This window comes from Caretta caretta, chromosome 7 (assembly GCF_965140235.1).
Source record: "Caretta caretta isolate rCarCar2 chromosome 7, rCarCar1.hap1, whole genome shotgun sequence".
Classification (NCBI taxonomy): Eukaryota; Metazoa; Chordata; order Testudines; family Cheloniidae; genus Caretta; species Caretta caretta.
Window position 1 is genome coordinate 104,247,109 of NC_134212.1, and position 25,719 is coordinate 104,272,827.

At 40.5% G+C, this 25,719-nt stretch overlaps 1 protein-coding gene across 12 annotated transcripts in view; it reads left to right on the forward strand.

The window, feature by feature from the left end:
* Positions 1-18,497, forward strand: part of UROS (uroporphyrinogen III synthase) — a 35,974-nt gene extending 17,477 nt beyond the window's left edge. For 5 of the 12 annotated variants that reach the window (XM_048856721.2, XM_048856723.2, XM_075131020.1 and 2 more), the window contains 6 exons: positions 580-654; positions 4,409-4,507; positions 10,438-10,521; positions 11,085-11,170; positions 13,487-13,585; positions 17,427-18,497. In XM_048856721.2, the coding sequence (XP_048712678.1) occupies positions 580-654; positions 4,409-4,507; positions 10,438-10,521; positions 11,085-11,170; positions 13,487-13,585; positions 17,427-17,552 (569 nt within the window). In that variant the 3' untranslated portion in view covers positions 17,553-18,497. The remainder of the gene's footprint in view (positions 1-579; positions 655-4,408; positions 4,508-10,437; positions 10,522-11,084; positions 11,171-13,486; positions 13,586-17,426) is intronic. The other 7 variants (XM_048856726.2, XM_048856720.2, XM_048856729.2 and 4 more) reach the window with 5 other exon arrangements.
* Positions 18,498-25,719: the final 7,222 nt, after the last annotated feature.

The following is a 25,719-nucleotide window of genomic DNA, read 5'->3' on the forward strand; positions in this document are numbered from 1 at the left end:
ATAATAGAGCTGTATACTGAAGTATTCCAGTGCATGAATATAGGATTTATTTACCATTCTTTGATTTGTTGGCATGAAATCTTGGATTTATTCTATGTCTAAGATTTCAGTTTTATGACTGAATCTATACTGGATATCCTTATTGCGCAATTTGAAATTCATCAGTTTATCATGCACTTTTTGCTTTGAAATTCTTTTTCTTCTGCAAGTTTAACTGAGTTTTTATTCCTAGTTAATGTCAAAATATAAATGAGCATTACAAGTTACAGTTGATCTGGTACCATGCAAGTATCCATTAAAAATACTACTTAACACAAGTAATTGAAAACAGTTTTTGTTCAACCAAAGCTTTTTGAAGCATGTTATAGACTGTTTTTAGAGTGAACCATATATCTGATTTAAAATCTTTATTTTGTACACGTAGAATTGCTGACATTTATAGTGTAGTATTGGTTATTAGTATTTTGGTGTGCTCACAGATTTCTCAAGATAAATAAGCAATCTTTTGGGCAGAAGTCCAAATACTCTAGTGTTTATGCTGTATTGCCAAATGCTTACACATAATGTAATGTTTTACAGCCTGGAGAAATTCTCTACAAGAAAAATGGAATACCAAATCAGTGTATGTTGTAGGAAAAGCTACAGCTTCTCTAGGTAAGCCAGATTAAAGAAGAAACCCTTATACAAAGCAACCTCTTCAGTACAATTCTTGAAGCATTAACCTTAGCTCAAGGTTGCACAGAACAAAGGCTTGAGAAGCTCCTTTTCATTAACAAGTGAAAGTTTCTAAAAAGTCAGCTTTATACATATCATCAGAACAACACCAGCTAAGGATATGGCCCTGGGGTGCACGTTATTTCCCCTATTATAATGCAATTGCGATTACATTAACGGTGATTTAAAAGATTAGTCAAAAAAAAAACAGGTATTGAATTTATATATATATTTTGTATGGATGAAATGCTGGTGCCATTGAAATCAGTGACAGAATTCTCATTGACTTCAAGGGGGTAGGATTTCACCCATTGTTTCTATGTTGTGATCCACCATCAGAGAGTTTAAAGAAATTGTATACATTGTTTTAATTATGTTGTACAAATAACTCATGCTGTGGACAAAGAATCCTTCTACCATATGTTGAAATCCTATTAATTGATAGCTAAGTTGTTTGCCTTTTGTTTTTGTTTTGAAAGCATTTCAAAGCAGCGGTAGGCTGGTAGCACAAATCAGCTATTATATAGTTCTCTTAATTGGAGTTTACTGCACTTTTTCAGTTTTATTAATATCAGTTTTATTTATTTACTTTATCTTTATTTTATAAATGACTTATTCAGTATACGGTTAGCTGAATTAATTTTAACCACTTTATCTAATGTGTAGATTCACTGTTTGTTCGTTGGCCTGATACGTTGGTTATAACTCTTTAACTCAGTGTTTATGTTTAAGTCTGACCTCGGTGTCCCATGCAAGTTCTACATTTCTTCTATTAAGATACTACATCACATAGGTAAACAAGATGCAACATAGGCCTATAAAGAGACAAGCAGCACAGTTTGATTCTCAGTTTTTTCTGCTACTGTTAGTTATTGTGTGTGTGGTTTTTAGTGTTATGGGTAACCAAAGTCTAAATCAGAAAGTGTAGAACATTTGACATTTAGCTGGGGTACTGCTGGATAAATCAATATTGTGTTATTTGAAGTGTACAGGACTGTGGGTTTTTTTCCTCCTGTTAGTTTGGCACATTTTAAATGATATGTTAATTTCATTTAAACCCGGTCTGCTTGTAAACTTCAGTGTGCTAGATGACATTTTGTTGTTTGAATTAGAAGATGAATTTATATGGCAACTGTTTTGTTACAAGTTGCATGATGTTCTTCATTAGCAGGTGTCAATAGCTATGTGATGTGATTGCTTGCACCTATCTCATTGCCTATACCACCTCAATTTGGTTTAAGTACATAGCCTGAGCAATTGTTCAGTTCCCTGCAAAAAATATCTTATAATCGCATGCCCATGAGGACAAGCAAGACTCCAAAGCTAGATACGGGGTTTCATTCCCCTCAGTATGACTGTATAAATCTCACTAAGTCTACCAGGATGTATATGAGAGCCTCAAGGAGACAAAAGATAGCTTAGCTTTGCATCAGATGTTTTGCTTTTGTGCAAGAGACCTAAAATGTTTAGTGATATTTAGCATATATGGATTAAATAAAAAGACTGATACAGTCTGATCCTGAATGGCTGCTTAGCATGGGGCTAATCTGGATTTAATTTCTAGAAGTGCAGAAGAGATTAATTTAACTGCACATAGAAGGTCACAGTTCACAGTACCAGTCAAGATAAAGAAAATAATATGGACCGAAAGGAAGCTTGAGCCAGTCGCATCTGACCCTTTTTAGTTAATTTGGGATTTCCACCATATATGCCTTTATGGTAAATAAGAGACATATTGTACTGTTGGTTTTCAGTTTTTTATCCTGCATTGCAGAGGGGAGCTACACACCTGATGAGCTATGTCTATATGCTCAGCAGGAGCACAGGTGCAATCACAGGGAGTGCACTCTGTTTTGTGCAGCAAGCCAACACGGGCACCTTTGCCCTCTGTAAATTTGGGGACCGTGATTAAGGGTACGTTTTAGTCACAGGTATTTTTGGTAAAAGTCATGGACAGGTCACGGGCACTAAACAAAAATTCACGGCCTGTGATCTGTCCATGACTTACTAAAAATACCTGTGTCAAGATTCCTTCCCCACTCTAAACTCTAGGGTACAGATGTGGGGACCTGCATGAAAACCCCCTAAGCTTATTTTTACCAGCATAGGTTGAAACTTCCCCAAGGTACAAACTATTTTACCTTTTGCCCTTGGACTTTATTGCTGCCACCGCCAAGCGTCTAACAAATATATAACAGGGGAAGAGCCCGCTTGGAAATGTCTTTCCCTCCCAAAATCCTCCCACACCCTACACCCCCTTTCCTAGGGAAGGCTTGATAAAAATCCTCACCAATTTACGTAGATGAACACAGACCCAAACCCTTGGATCTTAAGAACAATGAAAAAGCAATCAGGTTCTTAAAAGAAGAATTTTAATTGAAGAAAAAGTAAAAGAATCACCTCTGTAAAATCAGGATGGTAACTACCTTACAGGGTAATCAGATTCAAAACATAGAGAATCCCTCTAGGCGAAACCTTAAGTTACAAAAAGACGCAAAAACAGGGATATACATTCCATTCAGCACAACTTATTTTATCAGCCATTTAAACAAAACAGAATTGAACGCATATCTAGCTAGATTACTTACTAAGTTCTAAGACTCCATTCCTTTTCTGTTCCTGGCAAAAGTATCACACAGACCAAGAGAACCTTTGTTTCTCCCCCGCTCCAGCTTTGAAAGTATCTTGTCTCCTCATTGGCCATTTTGGTCAGGTGCCAGCAAGGTTATCCTAGCTTCTTAACCCTTTACAGGTGAAAGGGTTTTTCCTCTGGCCAGGAGGGATTTAAAGGTGTTTACCCTTCCCTTTATATTTATGACAACCTGTGACTAAAACTTGGGTGGGTGGCTGCAGGTGCTCAGTGCGCGGGGGCCGGCCTAGGACTGCCGTTGGTGTTGGGGGAAAGGGAGCCTGGCCAAGGTGCATGGCCTGAGACCTCTGCTGGTGCTGGGGGGGAGGTGGGCTGATGCACGCGGCCCGGGACCCCTGCTGGTGCTAGGAGGTCGGGGGCGGGGAGAGAGGAGGGTTGGCAGAGCTGGGAGGGGCTCCCTACCCGGCTCCGTGTCCCTGTAGCTCCTAGGCATCAGAGGAGCACAAGCACCGTCTGCTGCAGCTCCCATTGGCTGGGAACCGCAGCCAATGGGAGCTGTGGGGGTGGGACCTGCAGGCACGGGCGGCATGCGACGTAGAGCCCCCCCGGCCCCTGCGCTGCCTAGGAGCTGCAGGGCCATGCCAGTGGGAGCTCCCCACCCTGAAGTAAGTTTCCCCCCTACCCTTCCCAACCCCCTGCCCCAAGCCCCCTCCCACACACCCAAACTGCTCCTGCTGGCTCTGGGGCTGCCCAGCTCGGGCAGCCTTAGCCAGCAAGAACGGCTGCAGAAGTCACGGAGGTCACGGAATCCGTGACCTCCGTGATAGACTTGCAGCTTTACCCACAAACAGGCTCCAGAGTGAAGTTTAGATACTCAATTATCCCCCATGTTGCTCTCCTAAAGCAGTTCCCTCTGTGTGATCAAGGATCAAATCCTTAGGTGGTATGTTACTTAAAAAAATGATTCAAGAAAATCTAAAGGAAGTTCAGAAAAAGATGGATCAAGTTGGATCTCCTTTTTCCATTCAAGTGTTTCTGAAAATAAATTCAGATTGGTTGTCACATTCTGTCAAACAATATATTTCTTTGTTACTTTTCTTACAGTGGAGGAGATTGGCCTTGCTCCACAAGGAGAAAAGTGTGGAAATGCTGAAAAACTAGCTGGATACATTTGCGCAAGTATGCAGAAATCTTTCAATGAAGGCAAATTTATTTTAAACTTATTTAAATTTATTTTAAAGTACTGCACATAGTCTGTGTAGAGGTGTTCAGTAGAATCCTGAAACACCATTTGTTGGAATGCTTCAGATGTCCCCAACATGTTTTGGAGAAATAGGTTTGTGCTATACAGAATCCAATCAGTATATTAGTTTATAGGAAGTAAATGGTAATAATAATTATAAAATATTTTATGGTCCAACAGACAAAGTGGCATTTACTGACCCTATTAGCCATGACTTTCATAACATAATGAAAGGCAGAGCTGCAGATGTTGCCTGTTTATGTATCTTGGTGCAACTGGTATTCCATGTCCCCTTGATACTGACTTTCCTTGCTGCAGAATTAGACATTACCCCAAACCAAATGAGGCTGGCATTCCGCCCCTCACCCCATTGTCCAATGATTCAAAAGTAGATAAAGGGATAACCCTTTCTCCCTCACAATTAACCAGACAAGTCCCAAACGAGAATTGTTTTGAGAAAGTTATGAAAGCCGGGGTGGGAGGAAGGTTCCAATGGAAAGCTGAACTTCGCTTTTGTTATGGTGAAAGCTGTAATGCGGAACTACTAACTACTTCTAACAGTATCAAACTCTTGTCTGTTCTATGTGATTTCAAGTCAGCTGGTGCAAAAGCCAGTGCAAAATGCTAATTTAGAAAGCTTAGGTACTGTGTTTATTAGTTTTTGTTATACTGACCTGCATTGCATATAGCCATGATGTTAAATTGTTATGTATTGTATGCACAAATAGTGGGGAACCAACCAGCTCCATAATCAGAAATTTAAAGTATCAATTTTCCCTGTAGTAGTGTTTTTGAGAAACATGTTTAGGCCTGGTGGCTGATTATTGTTTATTGGGCAGCTGTAAGATAGAACAACTACAAGCTGTACAGAGATGTTTCATGATCAAACAGCTGGGATTCTAGACTTAGGAGAAACCTATGCCATAAGAGATAATTGCTAAGGAAGTGAGACTGGCATCAGAACTTCTGATAATATAGTGTTTAGGAGAGTTCATAATTGATGTTCATACTGACTTTAAAGTGTGTGCAAATTCAGATTGATATCTGCTTGATGAGATACTTAACAAAAGAAGATCAACAGATTTAGGCAGGAATTAATGTTAAAAAGGCTTTGAGATTTATTGCTAAATTGAGCTCTGTGTGTGTGCGCCAGCTGTAGAAGCTCTATAAGGTTGTACACCCAGTGTCTAGGTGCTCTGTACCCTAAGTCCACTGAATACTGAGTTTGTCCCTCTGCCGGCAATGCAAGGTATCAGGGAGTTAAGGAAACTGCACTGCAGAGTCTCAAAGAGATAGTGAAATTGAAGATTGGGGGAGATAGCCATTCAGCTGAAGAATTGCTTTTTACAGGCCAGGGAGATGAGAGCTTTCTGCTCCAAACATTGTGGGAGAGGGGAGAAAACATTGGTTTCGGTACACGGGCAGCATCCATCAATAGAACTGACAATGACCCAGGCTTTGAAAAGTCATTTTATCTAACCAATAAAATGAAAATGGTCCACCTTTGGGCAGCCAGATGCAGAAACACAGATGGTGATTAGTGCAGTTATTCTAAATGTTAGGTGAATTACTGTAGCTGCTGTCTTAAATACTTCATTACTTGACCACACCTTATCATCCTGCTGACTACATGTATCTTCTAGCGAGGTGCTAAAATACTGTAGTGATGGACACGGGGTCAGAACCTAGACAGATTATTTTTTGGCCATTGGACATAAAATTTGTTGTGGGTGGAGGGTTATTAGTACAGTCTTTCACGCACAACAGAAATTTATGTAGCTAAATGAAAAAGTGGGATTAGAGCTGTCAAACTTTTATTTACAGAGAGGCTACAATATTTTTGTTAAATTGCATAAGCAGCTTTTTAAATAAATTGAATCATCTTAATAATCAAGAAAAATAGCTGTGGACTTAAATAAAAAAAATTCTGGAAATGAAAAATGTAGTAATATTTTGGCCTATACAAGACTGCACAAGGCATAAAAGAACAACTCATGGTCCCTGTCCTAAAGATCATGCAATAGGTTTTCTATTTTTATTTAAGGTTTTCTCTGAGATTATTTTTTTAAAATGTGTGGGTAACTGTAATTTTGGATTATAGGTTAGTATTTGTGGATTTTGCAGAAAAGGTGCATTTTGAAGAGAATTTGAAAGAATTGAGGACAGATGTCTGGGCCATGTGATCTGAGAATGTGGAAAAAAATCATAGATTTAGGATATATGCAAGATAAGAAAAAAAAAAAAAAAAAGATCTGTAATACCACAGATTACTCTCCAGTGCCTGGAATTGTGACATTTTTAGGAAATCCAATAATAAGAAAAGACTTGAACTGCACAAAAGAAAAATGACCTTTAAGAGCTCTATTGATTGCTCCAAGACAGTGCTGTATTACAGAAAAGGAAGTCTTTATCTGACCCCAATAAATGACTGTACCATTGCAATGAGTACAACAGCAGCCCTGGAAAAAATAGAGGATTGACTACCATGCTGGTTCAAAAGTGATGAAAAGGAGGGAGCGCAAACTAGCCCTTTGTTTTAAATTAAATCTAAAGAGATTTTTGGTTTGGCTGCTGCTTATATTACTTTTAGGAAGATAACCTGCCCCCACCTGGGTGTGTCCATTAAAAGCACTGCCCTCTCCCCAATAGACTTTGTCTCACTCCCCCCTCTGTAAGCCCCTTCTCTTTCTCCCCGTGTGTTCTCTGTGGGTTGGAGGGACAGTGGGTTGCTCTGCTGATACATTTATCCCAGCTTATTGTTCACTCTTCTTGGCCCGGCAGCTGCTTCCCTGTTCTGCACACACTTGGGCAGTGCAGAGGAGGGAGCTGGTACTGATAGAGGCAGCCAGATAGAAAACAGTACCTTCTGGTGAGAGCAGGTGAACTACCTCCAGAACCAACAGCAGCCTCTGGAAGCCACCAGCAGGAAAGCAGGAACTGCACCTTTTACACCAATTTGGGAAAAATTCCTGGGCTGAGGGCAGCTTGTTAAATCACAAGCAACATTTTAGAATACTACAAAATTGCAGGACTCTCAGTACACTTGCAAGAAATGCAATCCTGAATGTATCGTAACAATATAGAAAATTTCAATCAGTGGGGACTCCTGTTGCTGATGTAAACATAACCAAACTCAGTCTTATCAGGTTGGGTATAAATAGGGGCAATCAATTTATTAAATTGTTTATAACAACCTCTGAGGTAAGAGTTAAATTATAATAATGTCCTAAATCAATGTTTTCCATTATGCACTTATTAGTCAACTATTTCTTTTTGCTTATACATAAAATTACAAATAAGGAATTAAATGAGAAAACTAAATCTAGATAGAGCAGAAGATTGTATGTCATAAATATATGCTGTCAGCTCAGAAAAAAAACCCTGAAGTGGTTACATTTCTTTTGTTATTCACTTTCTATGTCTTTGGTGCTGACTTTGGCTTAGCTAATCAGGAGAATAGATCAAATGGCTCCTTAATTAAATAGGTAGTTTCAGTCTGTTTTCAAGACAAATCTTTTTAGCTTTATTAGAATTTAATGTCTTTGTAGTGTTGATTATGTAAGTTGGAGGATGCTTCTGGGGCCAGTGTTTGTTACATTGTATATTGATACAGAGCTATCGAACTATTATTCTTTGCTTTGTAAACACAAGTCAAAAAGGATTAGTGTTACTTTACAGATATCACATTGGCATTTCAATTAACTGACATGAGCTTTGGTTGGAGTGATATTAATGTATTTTGCCTTTATCTCACAGAATACTCTTCTGCATTTTATCTCAATTTTTTGCTTCCTGTAATTTATTACAAACATGTCTCTGGGTCCTAATAAAACTTCAGTTTTCAATTAGGATATTCAGATCAATCTGTGTTGACTGCTAATAAGGTCCTTCGATTTGATTTTTACTATGGTGTCTGTTTTTTCCCCAGAGGCAACTCTGGTGCTTAATGCTGAAAACCAAGAATCTCCTTTCAGTGCTTAAAATAAACAACCCAATCTGTGGTTTATTGTTCTGATAGACTCCTGAAGAAAATTCTCTTTAAGGACCTCACTTATTTAAAAAAGAGTAATGTAGTTGTGCAGAATTTTGCCTCAGACCGTTGTGTGCCTCAGTATATTTTTTACACTAAGTATCCTATAAAAAAGCAAATGTGTGCACAATCTTTATTAGAATATGTCCACTGCTCAGATGTTGTTTAGTGCTGAAAAAAATCACAAGGAGTTTGTTGTTCCATTTAGGAAAAAAGGAAGATGGGTAATTTCCATAGTTTCATTTGCTTCTGACATGGACCCCCATTTCATTAAAATATTAATTCCCCAATTGGGATCTCTTTTCAGCGGTAAAAATAACAATTGCAAAACCATTATTTAGAAACAGATACTACAGGAAGTTTGGTTAGAATATCGAGTATGGTGTAGTATTTCAAGTCGTAATATGGTGGAGGGAGCTGTGTTACTACTTTTGTTAAAAGCACTCAAAATGTTAACCAAACGCCCGCCAAACCACTGTCTTGTTTTAAGCAGAAAGCAGTGATGGGCAGTAGCATAGAAAAAGACTGGGAAGACTGCCCATATACACCTGGCCTTCTGGTGAACCTTGAAATAGTGATCCAGATTTTTTACACACACACGCACAAACACACACACACACACACACACACACTTACTTACTTACTTTTCCCCCAGCATCTAGCTCAGTGAGGCCCTGATCTTGATTCAGGCTTCTGCACGCTACCATTTTACAGAGAAATATAATCATATCCCTCGTTCCTCTCTTATCTTTCACCTCTTTTTTATAAGTACACAATCCACTTGCAATAAACAGCAACAGTTTTCTGAAGCAATGACCTAAATTTAAATTAATTAAATTAATGTTATCTCATTCCCATCCAGTGGGGAGCTTCTATTCACAAACACTGCCGTCATTCTTGTTGGAATGAGTCTTCACTTTCATGCCTGCCATATCAGATAGGGTTTGTGGGTACATAGATTCCAGTAATAGACCGTTAAAAATGCCAACATAGAGATCTGAAAAACCATCTGATAGTGCCTTATAGGATCTTATAGCTGTGTGGGTAAGGATCTTAGAGAGATTGTAGTCCAAATGTATCATCTCCTTCTGAGCTGATGTCTCCATTTAACTGATCAGTCATGAAGAAGCAAGCATCAGAAACATACAAATCAAAGATTGTCCCCTCTCCAAAAATCAACCAGGAAAGACCAGCCTTCCTGCTCTTTCAACTGATGTAAGCAAGCTCTTCCCAGCATAGCAACAATTAGGGATGGGGGCCCTCCACCTCAAAGGGTAAGGATGGGTGGGGAGACTCCTTTGAGACACCATGGTAAAGGGAGTAGGAGTTGCTAGAGGTAGTTTTGGAATGCCTTTGCAAAGCATTCTGTCTCTTTCTTCGATTGCCTGTTCTATCCTCTACATAGCATGACCTATCATGGAGTTATCCACGGCTCAGATGGCTGCAGCTACATTCTGTTGGATTAAGCCTTTGAATAGCAAATCAAGTATGTTTCTGAAAATTGGGGAGTGACTGTCGAGAAGGAGATAACTTACATTTTACTTGGTATTCTCTATTGAAAGGCAAAGGAAATAGAATATAGGAATGCAATTTATCTTTTCGCCAGATCTTTTTAGCCAATGTATTCACACTACAGCAATGGAATCATTTTTAATTTACATGCTAAATAGCCTCTGCCTTCTGAATTGCAGACGTGGCTTGAACTACAAATGTTTTCAGTGATCTTAGTTTTGTATGCACTTATGATGAAGCATACTGCATTTTCAGTATATATTCAAAATTTGACATTTTAAAGTGTCATTTGTGCCAATTGTTAAAAATGTAACCATGATTTAAATTTGCTAATGTGCTTGTTTACAGGGGAAACACCTAATTCATCACCTCTTCTTTTTCCTTGTGGATCTCTCAAAAGAGAAGTTCTTCCAACAGTACTCAAAGAAAAAGGTTGTTGCAGCCTTTAGAGCTTTATTTTAATTTGTTAACTTATTGTGGAAACCCCCACCCTTCCTCAAAGTAATAGTAAAAGATTAAAGGCTTATTCTTCATTGTGAACCATCCATGGATTTGTATATATTGGATTTGTACTGTCTGGAGATTAGAGGACAGGACTGAGAATCAGGAGATCTCAGTTCTCCTTCCAGCAATGCTATTGAGTCCATCTCTGACATTGGGAAGCTAATTTGATCCTTCTTTTTAGCTCAGTGCCCCATTAGTAAAATGGCAATTACTATGTTTATGTTATTCACAGTGACGTTGCAAGGCTTAAATGGTGTTTGTAAAGTGCTTTGAGATCCTCAGATTAAAAATGCTCTAGACATGTAAAGTACTGTAGTTGCATCTTGTAACACGAAGTGCCCAGGAATTTTTTAAAAGAAATATTCCTACATCTTAGGCTTTAAAGTAATATATTTTAATGCAATCAATATTATAATAATGTTGTATTGGAATAATGGGAGCTATTAAAATCCTGTTTAGTTGCTGATGTATTTTCTCTCTTCTAATTACAGGTATTTCACTGGAAAGCCTTACCGTTTATCAAACTGCTCAACATCCCAGTCTCCAAGAATCCTTGAAGAATTATTTCTCACAACAGGTATGCAACAGTCAGTGGTCACCAGTGTAAATGTAAAGCTTTCTGATATATATATGAAACCTGATGAAAAACGTACTACTTTCTCCCTCGGTTATCTGTACGAGATATTATTGTGAGAAGAATCCCTTGGCTATAGCTTTAATCTTTTGAATATAGTGAATCGGTCCTTAAATTTGGAGAAATAACCCAGAAAATTTCAGTAAATACAATGGCACTTAAATACTACGGTAACAGACATTATAGAAAGTCCTAAAATATATAGATAATAATGCCTCTGTGGGAGGGAAAAAATACAACAACCTTTGATGGACCTTTCAAATTTTTGCCCAGTTTCCAAGCTATATTTTGTATCAGTATTACTGGGGAAAACTATTTTATAAACAATTACATATTCACCTTGTTCTTTTTGATCTGCTTAATAAAACTGAAATTTTGAAAAAGTCTGGTTTTAGATCATGTCACATCAGAGACAAATTTACTAACGGTATTTAATGATTTACTTACTTATGGCCATAGATTTACGATCTCTGTCACTGAATGTGTTTGCTACAACTTTATGAATCTGAATTCAGCACTAATTATCAGCTCTCCATGGTGGCTGAGCCATGTTCGTACGCTGATTATTCTATTTGAGAATGTGTTACTGATTCCATTTTAAGTGTAAAGATTTTGGATGATACCCTATCCTCACATATATCTGTTTCTTAAAATCCATACTAAAGCTTCTTTTTGCCATCTAATAAAGGTGATTAGGTTGAGATCAGTGGATAGCAAAATAGATTTGGAGCCACTGATACACATTTTTGTTTTCTCAAGATTAGATTATTGGAATGTTTTTATTTGCAGGAACCTGCATTATATCTATGATTCAGCATATTTTGAATGCAGCCTTGCATACTTATAGACACTCGCTTGCCTGAGCACGTTGTTTGCATTGACTTCCTGTTAAATTACGTATTGATTTTGAAATTCTTCTTACATTCAAAGTCCTGAATGGCTGTGGTCCCCCTAGCCTTGCTGCTATGTTGTGCTAATTATATGTTCCAGATGAATATTAAAGTCATAATTATCAAATCATATGGTTTCTACAGGTCATAAATGTGAGTAAGTAGCAGCCAGGACATCTTGTAATTTTGTATCCTTGTTATGGAATTCATTTCCTGTTGCAATTAGAGGTGTTCGTTCTTGTCATTCAAGGCTAAGCTAATACAATGTTTATTATAAGCTTCTAGCTCCTAAATTTTGATATTTCTATTGTGGTTAAATGTGCAGTGCCCTGCATAAATATAAGGTGGTGGTGGTGGGGGGACTCTATCCCAAAGTGTACAAAGGGGACTTAGGCATTGTGATGCCTAATTTTTAGGCTCTCTGCCTCTTACTGGAGTTCAAAACCCTGAGTTAGGCATCCAGGCTCCCTATGCAATACATGGGGAGAGTTAAGTGCCTAATAAGGAATTCACTGAAGTCAGTATGCTGAATGGGGAGTTGCCTACGCTAGTAAATAGGAAATGCTGAGGAGAGGGGTGTGGCCTAAGCCCCACCCCTCAAAGGGAATTAGGTGTCTATCTGTGCTCAGGATTCACAGCTGTGAACTCTTCTCTGGAGTTAAGCACCTAAGTCAAGTCAGCCCTTCTGCATGAAAAATAGAGGAGGTGGTAGTCTCCTTATAGCAGTAGCCCAGTGGTCACACCTTCTAGGAGAGTGCCCTAACCACTGGGCTATAGATATTCTAGGGTGGGTCTCTCTCAATCTCTCCTGTTGAAGCTATTCCAGTTTGTTGGTCGTGAGAGAGAAAATGAGTGACTGGGAGAGTTTAGGGTGAACAGGGAGGACATGCAGGGTGGGAGGCATCAGGAATATGTCCAGAACGGACATGTTTGTGAAGGGAGTTAGGAGAATAATGTATCAAAGTTTTCTGTTTAACGGGAGTAAGAGAATCCAAAGGGTGCCCCATCTGGGTCATTAATAAAGAAGGAAACATCCTGATCCCCATATTGTTATCACCAAAGAGCTCACAATCGTCTCATGACCTTGGAAAATGGATGGTTAAAAAAAAACAAACGAACACACAACACTTGAATTTCAGTTGGTCCATTGTGTAGTGCAGTCTTGGCAGACTATCAGCATCAGGTCAGGCACCACAGACTGTCTTCAGTAAATCTCTCCTGTTGGCTGACTTCAGCACTTCTCAGCTGACAGCATGGTGCCTACATAGAGAGACTGCTGAAGAGATTGATATGAAAACATGTTATGATATGCAGTTAGAGCCAAGAGAAACATGTTCCAAGCTGCTGTTCCTTCTTTACTTTTATACAGGGTATTCCAGCAAGCATCACATTCTTCAGTCCATCGGGTGTCAGATTTTGTCTCCAGCACATTCAGAAGTTTTCTGGTGATTTTATTAATCAAATTAAGGTAAAGTATCCAATAAGTGTTAAAACATAGTGGGGAGGCATGTGGTCTAGTGGTTAGATCAAGGGATTGGGAATCAGAAGAGGTAAATTCTATTCCTTCCTACCACTCGATTACTCTGGGACCTTGGACAAGTCACCACGCTTTTCTGCCTGTGTTTACCTGTCTGTAAAATACGGATTATAATGTTTACTGGCCATTGTAAAGGGCTTTGAGATCTTACATTGAAAGTGGCTAATTAGTGCAAAGACAATGTTTCTTTTTTTTTTAAATATCTTAGATTCCTTGTGCGAGTTAAAATGAGTTGTCTACCTCTTTCTTTTGTAAATCCCTTGTTGAAATCTGTGTATTTAACAGTATTAGAAATGAGTAATTCATTAATAGATTTTTAAACTTTGACCTCTTCAGTTTGAAAATTCCTTCTACCACAGCACTTTAAGTGAATGATAATGAATTAGGGTTTTTTTGTCTTCTTTTTAAAAAAAATTAAAAGTTCTACCATCACATTTCCTTTATGCATTTAAGATCATTGCACAAATTAAACTAACTGTACAACATAGGTCCGTTCTTAGAGTATAAATTACATAAGGTTGGTACCTTCAGAAAATAATGGAAATGGTCGCAAGGTGCACCTATTATGGAGATGGTCCTCCATCATGGGGTTAGGGAGAAATGAAGTGCAACTGACTACAAAGATAAAGCTACTTCTGTTTGACTCGCTGCAATATGAATTTGAGCTGCCTCTCTGTGGTAATCTATTATCAAATGAATCATTTCTTCACATTCAGGATGATAATTGACAAACAGGGACACATACTTTTCTGGTCCACTTTCTGACCTAAGCTGAAAGATACACTTGAGCTGAAGGGAATTTTTTCTTCAGTCCCCCAAATTCTCATATAGTTTTTCCTCATGACACAAGAAATGTCTTCCTATAGGAATTTACATTCACACTAGAGATGAGCTGTAAAGTTCAGATCAGAATACGAACTTTTCCAAAATGTATGGGGTTTGAATCAGCTCATTATTCAAACAGGGACCAGCTATAGAGGTTGGATCTGGAGTCATAGTTTGCCAAAAGTGGGGGCTGTTTGGATTTGGATTACCCTCTAGTTTAGACCTTTTATAACAAAAGAAATAAATCTACTTGACCATATAGAAAGACTTTGGCCTAAATCCTGATTCTGGGTACACTTTTATGGTCCAAAAGATAAACTAGTAACTTCAAAGTCCAAAGCTCCAGGCTGAGGACTGTGGTCGACAGCACCAGAGCTCCTTCTCACTCTTCCTGCTTCTGGCAGCACTACCTCATCAGAGGTCCTGCAAGGTCCCTCAGCCAACCACACACCATCCACGCTCCTCTAACTCTAGCAAAGAACTGGAATTTACTCTGGCCCTGCAGCTCTTCTTATGAAAAAAAGAAAAAAAAAAGAAAAAAAGAAATCTGATGAGGTTCAATAAGGATAAGTGCAGGGTCCTGCACTTAGGACGGAAGAACCCAATGCACAGCTACAGACTAGGGACCGAATGGCTAGGCAGCAGTTCTGCGGAAAAGGACCTAGGAGTGACAATGGACGAGAAGCAGGATATGAGTCAGCAGTGTGCCCTTGTTGCCAAGAAGGCCAATGGCATTTTGGGATGTATAAGTAGGGGCATAGCGAGCAGATCGAGGGACGTGATCGTTCCCCTCTATTCGACATTGGTGAGGCCTCATCTGGAGTACTGTGTCCAGTTTTGGGCCCCACACTACAAGAAGGATGTGGATAAATTGGAGAGAGTCCAGCGAAGGGCAACAAAAATGATTAGGGGTCTGGAACACATGACTTATGAGGAGAGGCTGAGGGAGCTGGGATTGTTTAGCCTGCAGAAGAGAAGAATGAGGGGGGATTTGATAGCTGCTTTCAACTACCTGAAAGGGGGTTCCAAAGAGGATGGCTCTAGACTGTTCTCAATGGTAGCAGATGACAGAACGAGGAGTAATGGTCTCAAGTTGCAGTGGGGGAGGTTTAGATTGGATATTAGGAAAAACTTTTTCACTAAGAGGGTGGTGAAACTCTGGAATGCGTTACCTAGGGAGGTGGTAGAATCTCCTTCCTTAGAGGTTTTTAAGGTCAGGCTTGACAAAGCCCTGACTGGGATGATTTAACTGGGAATTGGTCCTGCTTCAAGCAGGGGGTTGGACTAGATGACCTTCTGGGGTCCCTTCCAACCCTGATATTCTATGATTCTATGTTGACCTGGTGTGCACTGATTGGCTGTGTCCTACACAGCCACGCTAGACAGCTCGGAGGACCTTCTCCACTGCCCTTTACTGGGGCAAGGTGTGGCAGGGCCACGAGGCCTCCAGCAAGGGCCCTCAGAGGGTCTTATATACCCTGTCACAGGCCCCAACATATCTCTAGTGTTACCACGCTTGCAGTGCGGACTAACAAAATCATAACATGTGAAACTTGACAGTGAAAATTAAGTTGTTTGCTATATTGTTTTTCCTCTTCAGGGAGACAAACCTTTGTACACTCTTTCATGGTGTTAGGTGGTGGTATTTGCATTTAGCAGAGAGTAAGAGGGATAGGAATTCATATTTGTGTAGGCTAAAAGAATCAGTAGGCTGTATCCCGGGATCACAAGCAGCTTGTGGGATGAGTTCAACAGCAGGGAAGTATGCACTGGATCATCATTTTTATGTATCACATCAGTTGCTGGGAATTACTACAGAGTTTCCAGGGAATGTGGAAATAAATCATCCACCAATAAACAGATGAAATTATGAATTTAAAAAGCAACTGAAGGGGAAACCAGCGTGAAGTAAACAATTCTTTCAGCATCTCATGTGCATTATTGTTGTGAATATATCAACACATTTCTTATTGTGGCATGAAGACGACGAGAGATACATTAGATGAACTCTAGGTGCTGCTGGACTTGGAGTTAGTAACTACAATTACTTACAGGGTTTCTGGGCTTTAAATTTAAGGAAGTACAAATACTCTTACATATAACCTTAAACTCTGTGCTCCCTGTTGAGATTTTAAATTTTTCTTTGCATTCAGTGAAGATTCTACTAAAGCTGGCGCTGGCAGTTTCTGAAGATGTACCTTAGGGATTTGTTGGTGAATGACTGACTTGATGATTCAGTATATCTAGGAGAAACTTGAACTTGCTCAAAAGGGCCCCATAACTTTCTCTCTAGCAAAGTTTACAGCATTCTGGAATGTATGCACAAAGTGAGTTACTCAGCATATAGTAGGATTCTCCTTATGGGTGTGTGTGGGACAAACACAAAGTTGTAAATGATTCAGAAGCAGCAATCTCTACACATTGCATTCCTGTATAACTACCCAACATTACTACAATCAGCCTTGTCCTTCTTCCCTCTGATTGACTGATACTGACTTGTTGCATCTTACTGGTAAGCCAAGCACCTGCAACAGGATCACCTAACATGAATTAGGGTGATGTAGCCTTTGCAGGGACATTTTTCCTGAGAAGGAGGTGTTTTTTTCTGACTTCCCCAATCCATTTCCTCCTTTGGATAGAATTTGATTTTCTCATGATTATTATAAGCCAAGAATAAGTGCCTGCTTGAATTGGCACTGACAAGGCTGATGCATGTTCGAATCTATCTTCTTTGAGTATGAAAACAATAGGATTTTTAACTGTTTGGACCAGTGAACTAAGCCATAAGCTTTACTAAGTCATTACAAAGCAGCTACATTTGGTCGTGTTCATTAAGTTTGATTAGAGGCAGGGCAGAATGATAAAAGACACTGAGGTAATGTAGCAAGAGCTGATGCTAATACCACATCTGATCATATTAGAGTAGAAATGTTATTTGTCATTTCAGTTTGCTGCTATAGGTCCAACAACAGCTGAAGCAATGGAAGCTGAAGGAATCCCAGTGAGCTGCACCGCAGAGAACCCTACTCCCCAAGATCTCGCTGCTGGTATCAAAAAAGCCCTTCACCTGTAGAATTGCCATTTACCTGAGTAGAAGCACCACACATGTTGCTGTAATAGTCCTCCAGAAATTTGACAATTCATCAGTGTTTAACCGCGATACTAACATTCATTTGGATTTTTTTTTAAAAAGTCCTGTTCTCTGCCTTATCATTCAAGCCTTCCTTGACTATCCATCTACTAACAGCACTGTGTGGTGGGAATGGAAAAGCTAGATTGATCAGTCCAGATCAAATATATGGCTAATTTTGATGACCCACTGTAATAATGGTCATTAAGAAAAGACCGTGATTTTCACCATACGTCAGCCAGCAGAAGTCCAAAATGTAAGAAGTCAGTAACTAATACCACCCAGCATGTTTAAGAAATCAGATTATTAAACAAGTATTTGGGTAGTGTTATATCTGCTATTTTTCATATTCAAGATATACTTTTACATTATGGCATAATATCTTTCAAAAATATGGCTCAGAGTGACTTGGAATAAGTGAAATTGTTTCATTCAGTCAGTGGTCAGGTTTATAGAGGACACTTTTGTATTCTAAATTGCCTCTTTCTTCAATACTCAAGAACGGCTGCATCTAAAACTTCACGGGTCAGATTCCACTCTCATTGGAAATAATAAGAGCTGCACTTTAGTAGCTGAAAGCAGAATTTGGCCACATAGGTAGCATGAAACAAGTTAGTTTTTTTTCCCTTTAATTTCAACCAGGGCTGGAGTATGGATAATTTGGTATCCATTAAAGTCCTTAAAAGTCAGTTGTTTACAAGTTGTGAAAGGCTAGTATTGGACTTGCGTGCGTGCGTGCACACACAAAACCACATTGGGTAGCCGATAGCATATAAAACAGCGTTTTATGCTTTGGCTTCAATGTCATGTTGTTTGTGAGCACATTTTGGGGTTTAAAACAGATCACGGTAAATAATTGTAATTACAATAAAAACAATCTGTTGTGAAGGTTGCTTTGCAATTCTGTTGCCTATTTACCTCAATAAGCACAAATATTTGCTTCGATAATGGTTGGAGAGCATGGTAGTAAAATATTATGAAGCATTTATATAAATATTGCAAAAATTGTAGCAGTCATGGAGCTAAAAGTAGAATAATCCATGCTACTATATACAATTTTCATGCTGTACCTTTCGACTCCTATGTCACCAGATCTAAATTTTTTGGTTTCTGTCCTTCAAAGAAAGGAGGTTTATTTGTAATAAGAAATACTAGTTTATTAGTGTTAATGAAGAAACATTATAAAGATACTCCTGTGGTTATATAGTTGTCCATGTTAGATAGGGTTTATAGTTTATCTGAGGCAGGAGAAAATTTAGCACTATAGGTACTTTCAGCTGATGTTAACATACATTCTTTTTCAAAGAAAATTTAAATCAAGATGTGCCCAATTATAATCCTCATGATTAAGATTTAAGTAATTAATCTTTAATGCGGGTAAGGGGACATGACATCACAGCACACCACATAAATGTCTCATTTGATTTATGTTTCTGTTGATTTAATTCAAAGTGTCTGAACTGAATGACATTATTTAAACAAGAAATTCCTTACCCAAAATAGTAGTTAAAATCAGATTCCAATTCTGCTCTACAATTCATTTGGGTCAATGGACGTTGTACATATGTATGTCACTATGACTCAGCCCAGTAAACATATAAGGGTTGTGACAAAGTTCCTCCTCCGCCTTGGTGGGATCTGCGCTTATTGACGGATTTGCTCGCCTCAGAGGTTCACGGCAACCCTCAGTTTGGCCACTTTCGTGGCTCAAATCTGCCGTTCACTCAGTTAGCCTCATCACTGGCCAGCATGGGGAAAGGAAGAACAACAATCCCCACAGTCTCTACTGATCCACCTAGTGGATCAGGGAACAGGCCAGAGACCTTCACCTCTGGTGGAACCCACAGTCTAGTTCAACTCCTCTGGTATCAAGTAGGGAGTTGGGGGAGGGGATGGGGGGAACCTGGGCCCACCCTCTACTCTGGGTTCCAGCCTAGGGCCTTGTGGATTGCAGCTGTCTACAGTGGCTCCTGTAACAGCTGCATGACAGCTACAACTCCCTGGGCTACTTCCCCATGGCCTCCTCCCAACACCTTCTTTATTCTCACCACAGGACCTTCCTCCTGATGTCTGATAATGCTTGTACTTCTCAGTCTTCCAGTACTATGCCTTCTCACTCTCAGCTTCTTGCGCCTCTTGCTCCCAGCTCCTCACACACATGCCACAAACTGAAGTGAGCTCCTTTTTAAACCCAGGTGCCCTGATTAGCCTGCCTTAATTGATTCTAGCAGCTTCTTGATTGGCTGCAGGTGTTCTAAGCAGCCTGTCTGCCTTAATTGTTTCCAGAAAGTTCTTGATTGTTCTGGAAACTTCCCTGTTACCTTACCCAGGGAAAAGGGACCTACTCAACCTGGGGCTAGTATATCTGCCTTCTATCACTCTCCTGTAGCCATCTGGCCTGACCCTGTCACAGGGTCCATAGTGGCTTGACTCCTTAGTCTGAGATAGACTTGCAGAAGTATAACAGCTGAGGGAATTACTTTGTATCAGTTTTTGCTTAAGTGCATTGAAAATCCTCACAAGGTGAAATCTTTAATTACTCTTCTCAAGAATAGTGGTCAATGCTGGTAGCAGAACTTCATCATAAAAATATGCTAAAACTCTCTGGTGTTGCTGTGCTCTTTGGATGTAGGTGCAAGACTGTGTATAGACATGTCCCAAAGGAAAAGTGGAAGAGAATGATTAGAAAACAATTGTTGACCTTCTCTGTCACAATTTTCTCTAGCATGATTGAGTGTACACTAAGCCAAGCTGTATAGCGTTCAGATTCAACTATGTAATATCATTATGCCATAGAAAATATGCAGTTCAGCTCGTTCCTTCTTTCAAAAATAAAACTATGGCTGCTTGAGGATTTGGAAATCTGCTCAGGTTCCCTGCAGTATACCACTCAGAAAGCTTTAAACTTTCAGCACGTTCGTAGTGTGAAATATGTCAGACATCTGAAAGCAGATTTATATGAAACTTACTGTTCAAGGGGGGAAAAGGCAGAAAAATCGACTGGGAATAGAGAGATGAGCATAAGTTTCTCTGATGGTTGCGTTTATTCCCTCGACAGCATTAGTATAAGATGAATTCAACTATTTGCCAGTTACTAAATTTAGACCCCTCTTTTAAACTATTTGTCTTTCTGGCAGACACCAACGTCTATAATCCAATCTGAGTAACATATTTAGCGTACACAATGGTATAAAAGAAGTAGGGGAAGTGTAGTCCAGAAACATCATCCATTGCTTGCTGATAAACAGGAAATACTGACTGAATCACTTAAAGTTGCATCCTGTATACTACAGTTATTAATGCTACTGCATGATGTTTGTTGCAGGATACCTTTTAAAAAGACAATGAATAAAACTGAAACAGGTTCTGTTCTTGAGGATCTTATACTCCAAAGACAACAAGCACCTAATAATTTACAAAATAACCCTTTAATTGTCTATTGGCAAGTAACTTAGGACTCAATTACACCTTCCTGCAAGAAAACCCAGGGATGTAAACACTACCAGATTCTCCTCAAGGAAGTTTGTCCTCAGTCATTCTGTTAGGGGATTTGCTCTCCCCATTGTTCAAGCCCTAGGGTTGACCTCCAAGCCCTGTGGATCACAGGAAATCAGCAGGCCAGGGGTCATCAGCATGGAGGCCCTGCACCTTTTACGAGTTATGTAGCCATGGCCTTGCTTATCAGGGCTGCTGCAATCAGCAGCTGCTCTGAGGTCCCCAGCATTGGAGGGAGGACACCATGGAAAGACAGCAGTCTGGGGCTAAGTTATCTTGCTCCCTGTAGGACTAGTGGGGGATGATGCACTCTCCTCCTAGTTTCTGGGATTTCTTAACATGGTTGTAACCTTGTGTTTATAGTGTCATGACAATGGTGCCTAAAACAAGGGAACTGGGTAGTCTGGAACTTTATCAAGGGCTGGTCAGCACACTTTAGCTTTTGCTGAAAAGTATTTTGCGAATCCTTATTTGAAGGCCTGTTTGCGGGTGCATGGTCTGACAGGGTCGATGTTGCAAGTCAGTAACATGGCACTAGCAGGGCACACTCAGATGTGCATGAAGCACATGGATCATCTGGTCACCACTAAGGGAAGAAGTACTGCAGCAGATGGATTAGCCTCTCTTCCAGCAGACTCTGCTGGCTTACAAGTCCCAGCTAGGGGTGGTCTAACCAACTTTTCCTCGGGTGAGATCTCAGCAATGGAGATTTGTTGTTATTGAATCCTATTCTGTCCAGGTAAGAGGAAATCACACCTTTTTGTCTTCATAAAACCTCCCACCAGTCTAACATGAAGCACTTCAGCTATTTTTTTTTTAGTTTCAAAGGGATCAATCCAGCCAAACTTGCCTTCTCAGCTTCTGGGGCACAGAAGCACCTCACCCCACCTCTGGTCTTCCACAGCCATGAAAGCTAATCCAAGGGCAAATTCCATCTCCCAGCTGATAACCACGTCACTGTCTTCCCCAGAGCTCTCACAGAATTACCAAACTTGACAGGTGTGCTCTTGGGTGTGAAAGTAAGTGACAGGGATCCCTCTAAAGTAGAGGCTGGTGCTTCTCAGACTGGTACCATTCCTGTATTGGGGACAAGGTTCAGGGCTATTACTAATTAACAACAATGAAGCACTTATTGAGATATTTGGAACTGCTGAGGCTGTATACTCCTAAAAGCCTGGCTGTGTGGGATGGGAGAGGTCATTTACTAGCTGCCTTTCCATGCAACCCTGCTGCAGCGTCTCTTCACTCCAGAGGCTGCTGGGTCCACATTACAGGGCCAGTCCTGTAGTGCTTTCTGCAAGAATCTGTCTGTGCTTCACAAACATTAAATTATATTTACGTTAGAAATACCACAAACCACACCACTACCGCACAGAGGCCTCCTTAAGTATTAATGCCGTCACCCCCTGCTCTAAGACTGCTGGAAACTGCTCAGAAAGAGGCATCGTTACTGAGTTGCAGTAGTCGTACTCCATTATCCCTTGCTTTTACTCCAGGCAGGATTTTTTTTATTGACTTCCATTTTTCCCCATTTTTCTCCTGCCTTTTTCTGTAACTCATAAAAACATAAGGTCGGCGATACTAGATCAGACCAATGGTCCACCTAGGCCAGTATCCCGACTTCCAACAATGACTGGTGCCAGATGCTTCAGAGGAGTAAACAGAACAGGGTAATTTATCGAGTCATCCTGTCCCAGATTCTAGCAGTTGGAATTTCAGGACAGCAGAGTATAGAGTTGCAGCCCTGGCCATCCTGACTAATAGCCATTGAAGGCCCTATCCTTCAGAAACTTATCCAATTATTATTTGTATCCAGTTATACTTTGGGCCTCCACAACATTTCCTGGCAACGAGTTCCACAGATTGTGCATTGTGTAAAGAAATACTGCCTTTTGGTTTAAACCTGCTGCTTATAATTTTATTGGGTGACCTCTGGTTCGTGTGTTTTGTAAAGGGGTAAATAACACGTCTTTATTCATTTAGGCATTTCAAATTAGAGGCCAATTATGAAAATTTAGCCCCTCTGTGTTGAAAAAAAGATGCTTAATACACCTGTCACCCTTCCTCCCACCTTCCCTCCGACCCCCTGCAATACTTAGTACAATAAGATTAGTTTCTGCTCTGTTTAGGTCAGAACTTGGGTTGTACTTGTGAAGTACACTGGATCAACAGCTCAGGGGTTTATACATGCTTGGTTTCTGGCACTTTTTTTGAGCACTGGGTGAGTTACGAGGGAAAATTTACTTAGCCTAAGCCGAGAACATTTGGTTCCCACCGCCGCCCCGCCCCCATGTATTCATAAAATCTCAGCCATTGAAAGAGTTAAAATATTTCTGTATCTATTAATGGGAAGGCATCTAAAAACTGAGCTAATGCTGGTTAATTTGAGTTCAGCTTGGTGAGAGCAGTTCATGTCCTAGAATTGTCGCCTAGCTGGAGCACTGCTTGAATATATTCCCCGTTAGATGGTGTTTGAACTGTATTTTAGAAATAAAGTACAGAAACGGCGTGACAAGAGAGTCTGAGAGATCAGGTATCAATGTAGAGGTTCCTCATAAAAAGTGCTTATTATTTCACAGAGGAGAAATGTTTCACTTAACTTCCCTAAGTCTGTACTTTGAATTGCACCAAGACCATACTACCCAGCTACCAGTCCATTAGTAGCTGCTCCTAAGCCTCAGACAAGAGATGAGCTGCCTGGCCACCTCACTACAGAGCAAAAGACAAGGTACATCACCCAGGTTATTTAGCATTCTGGCTTGTGTCCTGACAGTCCCTGCTGTGTACTTTTGCTCAGATGCCGAAGTGCATTAACTGTGAGAAGACAAGAGAGTGAATTGCTGCTTATAAAACACAGGGAACAGAGTTATAGGTACTATAGCCATTCAGCTGTTTTTACAATGACTGGTCCACATGACCAACAGTGTCCACATAAACCACGTGAATCAGACCTTGATAGAGGAAGTTGGTCCCTATCCCAACAGGCAAAAATACATGGCTTAAGTTATGTTTATATTCCTGCAACAGCCATCTGTAATTTACTAAGGGAGAATGCTCACAGGACGTACTAATTTAATTAAAATGACAAAAATAGAGACCCATACATTGGAATGACAGTTGGGTTAGTGATGGATTCCACGAACCTCACTTGGGGGAAGAGTGGTAACGAGATGAAACACAGGCCCCATTACAGTAACCTGGTCTGACAACAACAGGTAACCTAACCATGTCATCTGCTATTGCGATAAACAACAAGGAGAAAAAGTCACAGGCGCTTTTTCTAGAGGCATCGAGCCACATGCATAGTGCTTTGCTCCAAGTTTCATTCATCTCTCCGTGCCCAAAGAGTGGCCAACACCCGCTTCTGAAAAACCCCAAACGCCGCAGAACAATTTGGGCTTGCTCCTGTTCCAACTGACATCTTATGGCAAAGTGACCTTCAAGTTTTGGGGGTTCTAAGGTACAACTGATGGGGGTTGTCATTCCAATTTTCATTTATGTGGGCTAACAAGAGTCAGCCAAAAATCGGTTCCTCGGCTGTTGCCCAGCTTCCTTGTTTACAGCAAACAAAATCTGAGCACAGCAAGCAGTCAGCCTGGCTTTAATTTCAAGTGTTATTAATTCTGATTTAAAAGAATTCAAGTATCTAAAGATGCTAGATGTAGAAAGGTGCTTTAGCGGACAGCCTGCAACATTATTCTCCAGGAAAGAAAAGGTGATACGGGGAGTTAGAGATTTAATATTTACTTCTTTTGTGGCAGTTGGTACTGGCTTCATGAGAACTACAATCACAGAACACTCTGAAGTGGCCCAACTCTAGCCAAAATAGCAACATGGAATTGCAGCATGACACTGGTGCCTTTGTGCATGTCTGGATACACAGAAAAATAAAGGAATAAGTGTCCACTTCAAGGAACAAAAGAGAATTTTGCAGTGTTGCCAATGCTCACTGTTTTAACATGAATATCGTATTTGGTGCTTTTCTTAAAGTCCGAGTTCCTAGAGTCACGTTATACTTAAGACACTCAGCTTTCATTTAAAGTAAGGGCTTGTCTACAGTTACTGAGGGATTGAGCAGTGGTGGTCGATTTAGCGCTGGAGTGGGCAAACTTTTTGGCCTGAGGGCCACATCTGGGAATAGAAATTGTATGGCGGGCCATGAATGCTCACAAACTTAGGGTTGGGTGCAGGAGGGGTTGAGGGCTGTGGTTGGGGGTGCAGGCTCCAGGGTGGGGCTAGAAATGAGGAGTTCAGGGTGTGGGAGGGGGCTCTGGGCTGGGGTAGGGGAGTGGGGTGCAGGGGAGGAATGAGGGCTCCAGCTGGGGGTGGGGGCTCTGGGATGGGAATGAGGAGTTTGGGGTGTAGGAGGGTGCTCTGGGCTGGGACTGAGGGCGGGAGGGGAAGCAGGGCTGGGGCAGTGGATTGGGGTGCAGGAAGGGGTGCAGACTCTGGCTGTGAGTGCAGGCTCTGGGATGGGGCTGGGGATGAGGGGTTTGAGTAGCAGGAGGGTGCTCCGGGCTGGGATTGAGGGATTTGGAGGGCAGGAGGGGGATCAGGCCTGGGGCGGTGGGGTTGAGGCATGGGTGCAGGTTCCGGGCGGCACTTACCTCAAGTG